The 12258-nt window shown below is 51.3% G+C and overlaps 1 protein-coding gene across 1 annotated transcript; it reads left to right on the top strand.

Annotated features, from left to right (window-relative positions):
* The first annotated feature begins 2582 nt into the window (after positions 1-2582).
* On the top strand, positions 2583-6620 carry LOC124655873 (indole-2-monooxygenase-like). Its single transcript, XM_047194704.1, has 2 exons — positions 2583-3470; positions 5997-6620. The coding sequence occupies exons 1-2, from the start codon at positions 2583-2585 to the stop codon at positions 6618-6620; spliced, it is 1512 nt and encodes a 503-aa protein (XP_047050660.1).
* Positions 6621-12258: the final 5638 nt, after the last annotated feature.

Raw genomic sequence — 12258 nt, forward strand, 5'->3', positions numbered from 1 at the left:
GATTGCACCCTGAATATGTTCAACCACTTCTTGTTCCTCATGCATCAGTTCCCCATTATCACACTACTCTCATAATCCACCATATCAATCGAACCATCTTCATTGTTGTCTTGCACTGGTTGCACTTGCTCTTCTAGGATAGGCTCCATCATTTTGTGATACTTCTTTTGGTGCATAAATCCTTTATTACTCCCACTTTTTACCAGTTTGCTCATAAATTCCCTGAAGCCAGCATCATTGTTCATTGATGGAAGTTCCACCCCATCCACCACTTTCTCTTGTGCCAGAGCAGTAATCACATCTTTGTGTACATCCTGCAAAGAGGGCAGACTGGCAGACTGATTGCTGTTCTCCATGATTCTGACACAATATGCAGTAGACTTGTTTCTATATTTCATGGGAATTCCTTTAACTCTGAACCAAGCTTCTTCCATTGCGGCAAATGGTTCAATATCTCCAGCCCATTTCTCAATCTTGATGATAGTATCTGGTACAATTTTCATGATGAACTTACCAAAATGAGATAATTCTTCAATACACTTTGCATTAGGAAATCTAGTGATGTATTGGTTTTCAGCAGCTACTTTGACATAAAACCTCCATTTGTATCCAATGGAGTCAGACCAGACTTGGAACTCATGTTCCATATCTCTGAAGGTAGCCTCCCCCCTGACAAATGTTATCTGGGCATAATTAAGCAGCTCCAGAGATTGCACTTTTGCCTCTACATCACGAATAACATAGAATCCTTGACCAAAATCTGGACTACCATAATATGGTGCTCTATACTCCCAAGGATCTCTATCCTGACAAATACTAACATGATGATTCTTGCCACGGTTCAAGCAACCAAAGGGGTTCTCAGTCCTATGATTCTGGAAAGGAAGTGCACTAGGAACCACACCTTTGTTAGTTGTGGCCACCGATGGAGGTACAGAGGACCCCTTCGGCGCGACAACAACAACATTGGGAGCAACAGACGAACTGGGACCAGATCTACCAGGAATCGGAGCAGGCGGATCAACAGTTCTAATGGGGTTTACAGTACTCACCATGGTAGGTTGCTGCGGCACTGATGAAGAAGGAGCTGTGGCGAAGGAATTCGTGGATGAATCCGCCCGAGTACCCGCCATCTCTTGCCGATGAGCCCAGCGATCTCTGTTGTTGTTCACCGGAACTTGATCTTCCTTGCGTTGTCTCTCTGCCAGCGCTCTCTCCCTAGCAGCTCTCTCCGTGATGCGCAAGGTTTCAGCACGTCGCCGATCTTCCTCCAGCCTACGCTCTTCACTGCGGCGACGCTCTTCTCACCGACGGCGCAGATCGGCCTCTCTGCGCCTCTCCTCATCACGCCTCCATTCTTCATCTCTTCTTCTGTCTTCTTCCCATCTCCTCTCATCCTCACGCCTCCGCTCATCATCCCTTCTCTCCTCCGCAGATCTGAATTTGTTGTTGTAGGGAGCTCTCTGGTACCCACGCGGGGGGATCTTCGCGGAAGACGATGGTCCATCTGCACCACCGCTACCTGAGCAAAGGACCTAGTATCACCCGATCTCACCCCACGCCAGCCTTGAGGAGGAGTAATCGGCGGAGACGATGAGCGTGGTGGTTGTGGATCTCGCACGAAGACGACTCCGCAAATCGCCTTCGATCTAGGGTTTGCTAAGAGGTTGTTGGCGGAGACGCTCTCACGACCCACTTCTAAGGCGCTTCGCGATGGGCTGCCATGAATAGTATTGGGCTGCGCCCTAATATCTGTCTGCTGTCCAACTCCAACCGCCATGGATCTGGGCTGCAAAACTCGAACAAGGCCTGAAGGAGAGACCGCCTCGTCCACTCGTGCACAGGACGGTGGAGGAGACGCCCCTGCAGAATACGCCGCCACTGCTCGCTGACAATCAACCATCTTAGGGCCAATCAGAACCAATAAACCATCGATTTTCAGCTGCACTTCATTGCCGATCCATCTCGAGCACCTGATCCTCTCAAACTCCTCCTCAGATTCATCCAGTAGCATGAGATGCTCATCCCCTGATGCATGGACGAAACCATCACGGCGAGAGCCATACCTGATGAAGATGGCCTTCCATCTCCTGCATGCGGACTGCACGGCGATGGAGGAAGGCGGCAGGCGGCTGGCGGGCGCCGCCATAAATCGCTAGCGTGTCGCCTACGAAACGTGTCGCCTGCGAAACGTGACATCAGGTTCGCCAGAAAACTGCTAATGTGAGGACAATACATGTAGTCACACTGTTTGTCGTCATGCACTTTGCTTCTGCTTTGTAATGCAGCAAGCCCCACTGTTACTACATGTGTACACTTATGCATACTGCTGGCACATCGATCATTTCTGTGTTCGGCAAAGATAGGCAAACTTGGACCACTATTTCACGCCAAACTCGACATGAACGGCATGCAACAACAACCTGTACCGTATATAGCCAAATTAGGGAGGCTGGTATTGCTATGCCAAGTGTTTGTGCTGAGATGACTCACACAGACTTGGTTGTATTCTCGGCTGCTGTATAAAACACGCAGCAAGAAGAGATCCAACACCATCTCCGTATCACTTGGAAAATCTGATGATGGCTCAAGCATTGCTCATGTATCTCTTGCTCTTCATCCTCTTCTTCCTGCTGCTACGCTACTTGGCTTGTACTACACGTAGCAGGTCCCATGGCCGCCTCCCACCTTCGCCTCCAAAGCTCCCCTTCATAGGCCACCTGCACCTCGTCGGTCCCCACCCCCACGTCTCCCTCGCCGGCCTCTCCGAGAAGCACGCCGCTGACGGCCTCATGCTCCTCCACCTGGGCCAGGTGCGCAACCTGGTCGTGTCCTCCACGCGCGCCGCCGAGGCCGTCCTGCGCACGCACGACCACGTCTTCGCCACCAGGCCGCACTCCCTGGTCGTCGACGTCATCTTCAGCGGCGCCTCCGATGTGGCCTTCGCCCCCTACGGCGAGCACTGGCGCCAGGCCAGGAAGATCATCACAGGGCACCTGCTCAGCGCCAAGAAGGTGGCCTCCCTCTGCGCAGCCCGCGAGGAGGAGGCGCGCCTCGTGGTCGCCAAGCTCCGGGAGGCGCGCGGCCCCGTCGACCTGTCGGGCATGCTCTTCGCCTTCTCCAACGACATCGTGTGCCGCGCCATGGCGGGAAAGTTCTTCCGCGCGGAGGGCCGGAACGACGTCTTCCGGGAGCTCATTAACATGAACGTGGCCGCGCTTGGAGGCTTCAACCTGGAAAACTATTTCCCCAGCTTGGGAAATATAAGCATGCTCAGACGACCCGTGCTTGGCAAGCTTGAAAGGTTGAAAAGGAGGTGGCACGACTTGCTCGACCAGATCATAGACGAACATGCTGCGAGTAATTCATCGTCGCTAGATCAAGATCAAGAAAGGGACTTTGTACACGCGCTACTTTCTCTTCAGCATGACTATGATCTCACTAGAGAGAATATCAAGACCATCTTGATGGTAAGACAACTTTCCATAATCATTCATTCTCAAGCGCTCGCTTATGTTTTTAGAGATCGTTTATACATATTTAGTGTACTAGCAAAATTATTAAAATTACCCCTCAAATGGGTGCGCCACAGAAATTTTTTTTTTATTTTTAAAAATATGGCGGCCAGATCTAGATCTAGATCTGGGGTCGCCGGAATTTTGCCGGTTTTTTTTTAAATTTTTCGGAGGTCACCGGAGGTGGGTGGGTGGATGGGTGGAGGAGGAGGCCGAGGAGGCCAGCCGGAGGAGGTGGCGGTGGAGGAGGAGGAGGAGGTGGTGGTGGTGGAGGAGGTGGTGGAGGTGGTGGTGGAGGAGGTGGAGGAGGAGGTGGTGGTGGTCGCCGGAGGAGGAGGAGAAGGTGGTGGTGGTGGGTGGGTGGTGGAGGAGGAGGAGGAGGAGGAGGAGGTGGTGGTGGTCGCCGGGGGAGGTCGCCGGAGGAGGAGGAGATGGTCGCCGGAGTAGGAGGAGGTCGTCGGGTGTGGGTGGAGGATAAGGAGGGAGGAGAAAGAGGAGAAGGGAGAAGGAGGAGAAGTGGAGGAGTAGGAGGAGGAGGAGAAGGGAGAAGAAGGAGAAGTAGAGGAGGAGGCCACCGAAATTAAAAAATCGGCTCAAAATTTTGGTGGCCCATGTGCATATGGTGCGCCACAGGTTTTTTTTCGATTTTTTTTATTTTTGCAGAAAAAATCTTGACTTTGCCGTATCTTGATGGTAAGAAAACTTTCCATAATCATTCATTCTCAAGCGCTCACTTATGTTTTTAGAGATCGTTTATATATATTTAGTATAGTAGCAAAATTATTAAAATTACCCCTCAGAATACTAGTAATATACATGAACCTGTTATTTTAATTATATATATAAGTAAAAAACCACCTTTTCCTCCCGGGTCGCTCTCATGCGGGGCGGGTCAGGAGGGCACCCAACCCTAGCAGAACCGCCCTAGATCCCGACCAACCCTGGCCGCTGCCGCCGGCAGCGGTGGCGGCGCCTGGCCGTTGAAGGTGGAGGGCATGGCGAGGGCCCTCTACACCTCCCCTGCGCGCGGGGAGGCGGCGGTTGGGGGGTCGCATGATGAGGCATGGCGGCACATCGGCGGGTGCTGTGGCGCGGGTTTGGCGGAGGAGGTTGTGGCGGAGGACCAAGCGGTGTCGGCAACGGCTACAACCTCGGCGACGCTGCGCGGGTTGCGAGGGCCTAGTGCGGGCCCGTTCTGGGCCGTCTCTGGGCCGTAGAGCGGCGGTGCGCTCTCGCGGTGACGGGGTGGGTTCTGGTGGGGAGTCAAGCTAGGGCGGCGGCGCCCGTGCCATGTGGTTCTGGCCGGCTTGCGCGGTGTTCTGCCGCCAGTGGCCCTGTTTCTGGTCGGGCCGGGTCACCAGCGGAGCTAGGCGGCTCCTCCGGGATCTCGACGGTGGCTCTTGTGCGGCGGTGGCGCTGCTGCCGGCGATTCGCTCCGTCTTGTTGTCCGGCCGCGTGAGTATGTGAAGGTTCGATTGCTCTGGACGAAATCCTGACCGCATGACATCCGTGGATGCCGCCATCCTCCTTGGCGGGGTGGTTGTGGAGCTCTCCGACCTTCGCTTCCCTCGGGTTCGCGTCTTCCGGTGAAAGCCTAGATCCCACGGGATCGAACGACGGCGTAGTTTCATCATTGTTTCCTCTCTTGAGGGTGTCGTATTGAAGTTGGTGATCCCCTTCGCGCACTCCGGTGGGCTGGACACACAAAGCATCTGGGCTGCAAGGAGGTCAACCAGAGATGCGGGAGTTTTGGATGGAGGCTTGTGAGGCAACTACGATGGTGGTGACCAAGGTTTTATTGCGGCAAGACCATGTTAGTCGGCTCCGTTCCGACGTGTTCGAATGTCTTCGTGGTGGTCTCCTCTTGTTGTGAAGTTGAAGCTGCCTTTGGACGGTGTACAATGACCTTCGAGTGGCGGTCTGGTGAAGGTCCTATTCGGCGCATGTGTTGCACATCTCCTCTCTGGGACTCGTCTTCAGGATCGAAGCTGCCTGTCCCTTCTAGAAGAGCCAACTGTTTGGCATAGGCTTTCTTAAGCTTCGTGTTTATAGCTTTTATAGGTAGCCAGGTGGCGAAGTGTGGGTGGTTGTGGGTGTGCTTTGGCACTGTTGTTGTTGTTGTTGTTGTTGTTGTTGTTGGTTTTCGCCCGATTTTCTCCTAAAAACTGGACACTTTCTATTTTATTAATAGATGAGGCAAAGCTTTTACCTCCTTTTCAAAAAAAAGTATATAATAAGAATAACATGTGTTGGGTTGAGCTCCTGCCAACTTTCATTAAACATGAGTTGATAATTTGTTGATATGTTATGTGTGCGTCTTAACGCATTTATATATTTCCATGAACTAAGTAGATTTAACTTCTTCATATAGTGCTTAATTTTATATGAAGTGATAATATTCAATGTGCTCACAAGGCATTAAATATTAATATTACACCTATGCTTTCAAATGTTTAACTAAATCTTCAAATGCATACACAGGAGATGTTTGGAGCAGCCACAGACACATCATACGTAGTCATGGAGTTCGCTTTGTGCGAGCTCTTACGAAATCCACACCTCATGACCAAGCTCCAAGCCGAGGTAAGGGGGAAGACACCCAGCACCCAAGAAACTGTGAAGGAGGCAGACTTGAGCAGCATGACCTATCTAAACGCTGTCATAAAAGAAACACTCCGATTGCACCCACCAGCGCCGCTCCTCATCCCACACATGTCAATAGACAAATGTGATGTCAATGGCTACACAATCCCAGCCGAAACACGCACCCTTGTCAATGTCTGGGCTCTTTGTAGAGACACGAGGTCATGGGAGTACGCTGATGAGTTCATGCCGGAGAGGTTCATGGACGCCGAGGCTGTCGATTTCAAGGGGAGGGATTTCCAGTTTCTGCCATTTGGGGCTGGGCGAAGGATATGTCCAGGGATAAATTTTGGGATAGCCACTGTGGAAATCATGCTCGCAAACCTTCTCCACTGCTTTGACTGGGAGCTCCCGGATGGGATGCACAAAGAGGACATTGATATGACAGATGTTTACGGACTAACAGTGCGTCGAAAGGAGAAGCTATTTCTTACCCCAAAATATGTTGCCAGTTGTGTCTAGTACAGTAGTACATGGGCAAAGCATGTACTGGTCATGTACTCTTTTGTTAGAATTTGCATGTAGTATGCAACTTTATGTTCTAAGAACTCATCAATATGGACATCTCGCAGCAGAATAAGCAATTATGTGTTAATGGTCGTTGTCGCGGATAATAAATCAAAAATAATGTGCAAGCACAAAGATGTATTCTGAAGAAACATTGTTTTCATCATGATGAGCAGGAAGCACATCAGGGATCTCTTGATGGTCTTCTCTCGAGTACTGATGATATGTGTTCTTGGTGTGAATAAGGAGCGTCTTCTCTGTTCAAAAAGAGATATAGATATGGTTTGTCCAGAGAGGCTGAAATGCCACATTGTGCAGGTTTTCTTCTTGCACTTGATCTTCCATTCTGTTGTCATTTGTGATACCTCATACCTGTCCATAGACCGAAACCCTGCCCGACCTGACATACGAAGCGTTCCTTTGCCCTTGATGAGAAACCCAAAAGATTTTTTATTGAAATTCCTGCCTGAATTGCTAGATGCCATGGCAGTTAGAAACGACCATGCTTAAGTGGAATTGTTCAGCTTGTAGAATCGACATCACATTAGCCGAATGCTGGTCAAAGTACCAGAGATGGAAGTGAAGACTAATTCCAGTAAGTTCTTGCTGAGTTCGTCAGTAACAATCCCAATAATCACTTTTTCGATAAATGACGCTTTATTATTCGAAGTATCAAGCATTACATTCAGTCTTTGCATAGCTAAGATACACAGCTGTTTATGAATCTAGTATCCAATTAAAAAGAGTACAGAAAGAACAAAAGGAAAAAAGGCAAGTAATCGACAACTCCATTGGCTTCTATCCTGGTTATGCAGCCACCCATGTTGAGTAATAAAGTTTTTTGAGAATTCGGCAGGTGAGCTGCACGATGTATTGATAGAGGAAGATTTGGCTCAGTTAATAAGGGAAACCGGGCCAAAAAACCATACAGAGCGGCCGAGTTTATAAGGGAAACCGGCCGAAAACCGCACAAACACCGGAGCCTCATCGCCCACACGATACCGGACCGCCGACGACCAAACACACACCACCAAACCCGGAGCCGCTGCTCCGGCGTCCCCTGCTCGGAGGCGAGCCGAGCCGCAACGCCGCACGACATGGACGTCTTGTAGCCCAAACTACCAAGGCGACCACACACAGACCACGAACGCCGCGCCAAAAGATCCGGGGCCGCCGCCCCGACATGCCAGCCACACCGTCCGCCCCGTCGTGTAGGCCGGGCCGACGAGCTCGCTACCCACGTAGCACCAACATGCCACCCAAGCCTTTCAAGACCATGACAACACCCCATGGAGTCATCGCTGCAAGACCATCCGAGGCCGCCGCCTCGGCGCACGTCAACCGTCCGGGGCCGCCGCCCCGGCATCCACCATCCTCGACGACAAGGCAACCATGCACACTGGCCACGCATCTACCACACCACGAGGAGCACGGACTCCAAAAGCGGCGCCTTCAAGAAGGTAACGGCACGGTGTGTCGCCGCCGCCCGCTCCGAGGAGCGAAAGGTTTTCACCCGGAGAACGCAACAACTCGCGACAGCAGGAGACCAAGCTCCCCGATGAAGCCCTCAACAGGGAAAGATGGTACCCAGAGGCACCGCCGACATCGGCACCAATTGGTGCGAGGCTTTCACCCGGAGTGTCGATGCTGTTGGCATGCGCAACGCAGGCCCTAGCAGTAGGCGTAGCCAGCCGAGCAAGGGATCTTGTCGCCGTCCACCAAACACGCACCAAACGCCTGAGAAGCGCAACCTGCGGACCGCCGCGAGGCAGCGAGATCCGGCCGCCGAGCGCTGAGCCGCCGGGAGCCCAGGCCACCAACCGTCGTCGCCTTGGACGCAGACCCGCCGAAGCCCAGATCGGGCCCGACCGCGGCAGACCCCGGGCCGCAGGTCCCTCCCCAGCCAGACTGCGCCAAGGTCGGGCTGTCGGCCGACGAGCAGGAGGCCGCAGCGAGGCCGGCGAGGGGCGCAGGAGGGGCGGGCGGCGGCGACGCCTCCGGGGCCCGGCACGACGTCTTCCCTCCGAGACGAGCGCGCGAGATCCCGAGAGGCATAGGGCCTCGCCGCCCCCTTCATCGGCGGCGGACGGCTTAGCCGCCGGCGGCCTCGGGAGACGACGAGGGAGCGAGGCGGGGGGCTAGGTGGCGGCGGCGGGGAGCTAGGGTTGGGCTCCCCTGTCGCCTGGAGGAGGCGACCGAGGGGAGCGGGTTGTTGAGTAATAAAGTCATTGACCGTATTGTCCAACCGTGTAGACACGTCCATAAATAGGTTTAGGTCCTTCAAGCGTTGAAGTGGTGACCATGAATGGAGCATAGATGTACACTTGTAAATAACCTGCATAATAAAATAATTTTTGTCATTAAAAACCTTGTCGTTTCTACACAGCCAATGAGACCATACAACTGCAATCGCTCCCACTCGGATAATCGTTTTATACCTTGAATCCACCTTATTTAGCTAATTGCCAAAAATATTGGCAATACTACGGGGTGGGTACAGGGTAGATCCTATCTGAATGATTGACCATATAGATCTAGCAACTCAACAATTGAAGAAAATGTGTTTTATTGTGTCTTCTTGAACACACATTTCTTTCAATCCTGCTCAGTTGCGTTTTGCAAGATTATCTTTAGTAAGAATCACACCTCGATGAAGATAACATGTGAAGACCTTTATTTTTAGTGGTATCTTCATCTTCCAGATAGACTTACTATTTAAGATCGGTTGAGTAGGAATATCACTTACCGATAATCACTTACCTGGTAGGCGTGATCGTCCCACATGTACCAAAATGTAATATTATAATATGTACTTTCCTAGGCGCAAGCGGATATACAAATGTTAGGAGAAATTAGCTTATAAATGGGAGAATTATTTTCCTGGAGAAAATGGAAGTACTTCAGGGAGAATATTTCATTGTCTAGCCAACAACAACCTTCTGATTCTGTATAGCTTTGGCAGAAGCAATGACATTTTGTCTAACCATACAGTCTAAGACAAATGTGGTTAATGATTGGCTGATGTCCATCTTCTGTGGGCGTACAGGTTCTGCACAATTGAACCTCCCAGCAATGTCAGCATTGAGGTTGGGGAGATGTCTTTCCACCTTGATAAAGTAATTTGCTTTCCAATGTAATACCCCACTATAAATTTGTGATGATCAGAAAGCAAGATGTTGTAGCTTAGCTCACACTTGCATTCAGGCCGCTAGGTATAAGAGTATCTTCAATAGCCGCACTAAATTTTGACGCTGTAAAAGCATTTTGCAGCACGCTTCATCCATGTTTTGCGTGTGAGGCCATATTCATCTCCAATAGAAGCTCTAAATTTTGGAGCTCTAAATATCCTTAGTTGTTTTTGCGCGCGACTTATACCGCGCGCTCTTTCCGGCGCGGTAGATATAGTGTACGATATAGCGTTTTTGCTTGAAGCTCTATTTTACAACGCACCTGTTGGAGCATCAATTTGCGTCCACGTGCTAAACCAGTCACTTTTTTTTGGTACTGCGCTGGATAGAGCGCCCGTTGGAGAAGCTCTAAGGACGGGAAGAAACAACACTTGTACCTCCTTACCTTTGCGTATGTCTAAAACCATCTCTAGCAGAGCCCGTAAAAGGGGCCGAAACTGAAAAACTCCGGCGAGAATACGGGTTCGGTTCGGAGATGGGCTAGAACGGAGCCCGAACTCACGTTCTGGCCCCCGAGAAACTGTGTGGCCGCCCCGTATTAAAAGGGGCCGCGGAGGGGAGTTCGGTTTCTAAACCCTACTCCCCTCCGCCGCTTTCATCCCGCCGCCGCCGCCTGCCTCCTCTCCGGCGAGCCATTCCGCCTCCTCGATGCCGCTCCGCCTCTTCCGCCACCACCCCTCCATCCGCAATGGGGCGGTTAAGACGCGTAGGTAGGGGAGGGGGCCGAATCGGCGACGGAAAGGAACCATGGCGTGCGCCCGGTGTACGGGCGGAGGCGGACCGCGCGAGGCGGTCACGCTCCGACGGCACATGGAAGCGGGCGGGCCAGAAGTGGCCGCAAGCTATCGCGCGCCGGCAAGCGCGCGAGGAGGCGGCCGAAGAAGGAGAAGCCGAGGCGCCCCCCGCCGGCTCGTGCAGCCCGCCGCTGTCCCCGCGCGGCAACGATGACGACGACGCCGATGGGCCGCCTGTAGCCTGCGGGAGCACCTCGGAGGCGGCGGCCTTCGAGGTGGCGGCGCTCATCGTCGCGTAGGATTCGACGGCGAGGAAAAACCCTCCGCCGCCGACAGGAAGCGCCCCGGTGACAATCCGGGGCGTAATCCTGGTCGTTTTAGGTCTCTAATTAGCGAATGTAGGTCGAACTATCATGTATTTTGGCTAGATTAATGTAAATCGATGAATTAAGCTTGATCGGAGCAAACTGGATTCAATTGCGAGTTTGATTTTCCCGTGACGTTTGATTTTCGCTTTTTCAGTTCGCGAGTTTGGTTTCTGATCTGCGCCGTGACAAAATCCATCTAAACTCAACAGTTCGGGAGACCGAACTCATAATTTTCGATTCCGAGATATGCCGGCTCTACTAGAGATGCTCTAACTGAGCTTAACTCTCATAGTGTAGCTCTTATAGTTACACATCTATAAAGTGTTTATTGAAAGAAAGCCTTTAGAAATTACTGTCTCTCAATATTATCCTTCCGTGTTTGTGAGGCTATTTACCACTTGTCATTTTGTTCTTAATGTCCCTTATTTCCTTGTAGTTCCTCTACTTTCAAAGAGTGTCATCCTCATAAGATTCATTGAGGTGAATCCAGCCCATGATGTAGATCTCTCGAGCTATCCGACATCCAGGGTGCAAAATCTTCTGAGTTAATCGCATGGTTCTGCTAGGGTGTGAAGATGGAGGTCTCTCGAGCAAATGTTGTCCACCTTCGATGTACTGCTGAATATCTCCAGATGAATACATAGTCGTGTATAACCTCATAAATCAGACGTTATTGAACCAAGCAGTCCTCCGCAGCTCGAAAGATTCGGTGGAAGCACTTTAAGACATGTGATGTCCTTCTCCCTCATGCCGAAGACCTTCATATTCCAAAGAAACGTGTCGAATTGTTCGCTGCCAAGGCTAGCCTGATCCAGACCTCTTTGGATAGCTAATCTCAGAACACGATGTGATGTCCTTCTCCCTCATGCCGAAGACGTGTGTTGAATCGTTTGCTGCCAAGGTTAGCTCTGATCCAGACCTCTTTGGATAGCCAATCTCAAGATACGATGTGATGCGAAGCCTCAGGGCATCGTACTGTGGAATGGTATAAGCACGGGCGCAAAGCTCAGGAAATTCAATTCAGATTGATGGTATAATGATGCTTCATTCTTGAGCTTCGTTATATACAAGGGGCTTATTTCCACCAGAGTCGGAATGAGCTACGTCTCTCCGAGCTCACGGGTCAAACCCCCCACACTTCTTCATTTCATGGACAAAGAACTTCGCTAACTTTCACAAGCATTTGCAAGTTCATCATAACAAAGCAATTCATCTTACAATTCCTCACCAACTAGGTCATCTTCACATTCATCATAGTGAGTGGAATGTTTTACCTTAAGAGCCCTTGGACATGAAGTACAAG

This window comes from Lolium rigidum, chromosome 5, assembly GCF_022539505.1.
Source record: "Lolium rigidum isolate FL_2022 chromosome 5, APGP_CSIRO_Lrig_0.1, whole genome shotgun sequence".
In the NCBI taxonomy this organism is placed as follows: Eukaryota; Viridiplantae; Streptophyta; class Magnoliopsida; order Poales; family Poaceae; genus Lolium; species Lolium rigidum.

Coding starts and splice junctions, on each gene's coding strand:
- LOC124655873 (XM_047194704.1), top strand. CDS start 2,583: ATGGCTCAAGCATTGCTCATGTATCTCTTGCTCTTCATCCTCTTCTTC. Junction 3,471..5,996: donor ATATCAAGACCATCTTGATG/GTAAGACAACTT, acceptor ATGCATACACAG/GAGATGTTTGGAGCAGCCAC.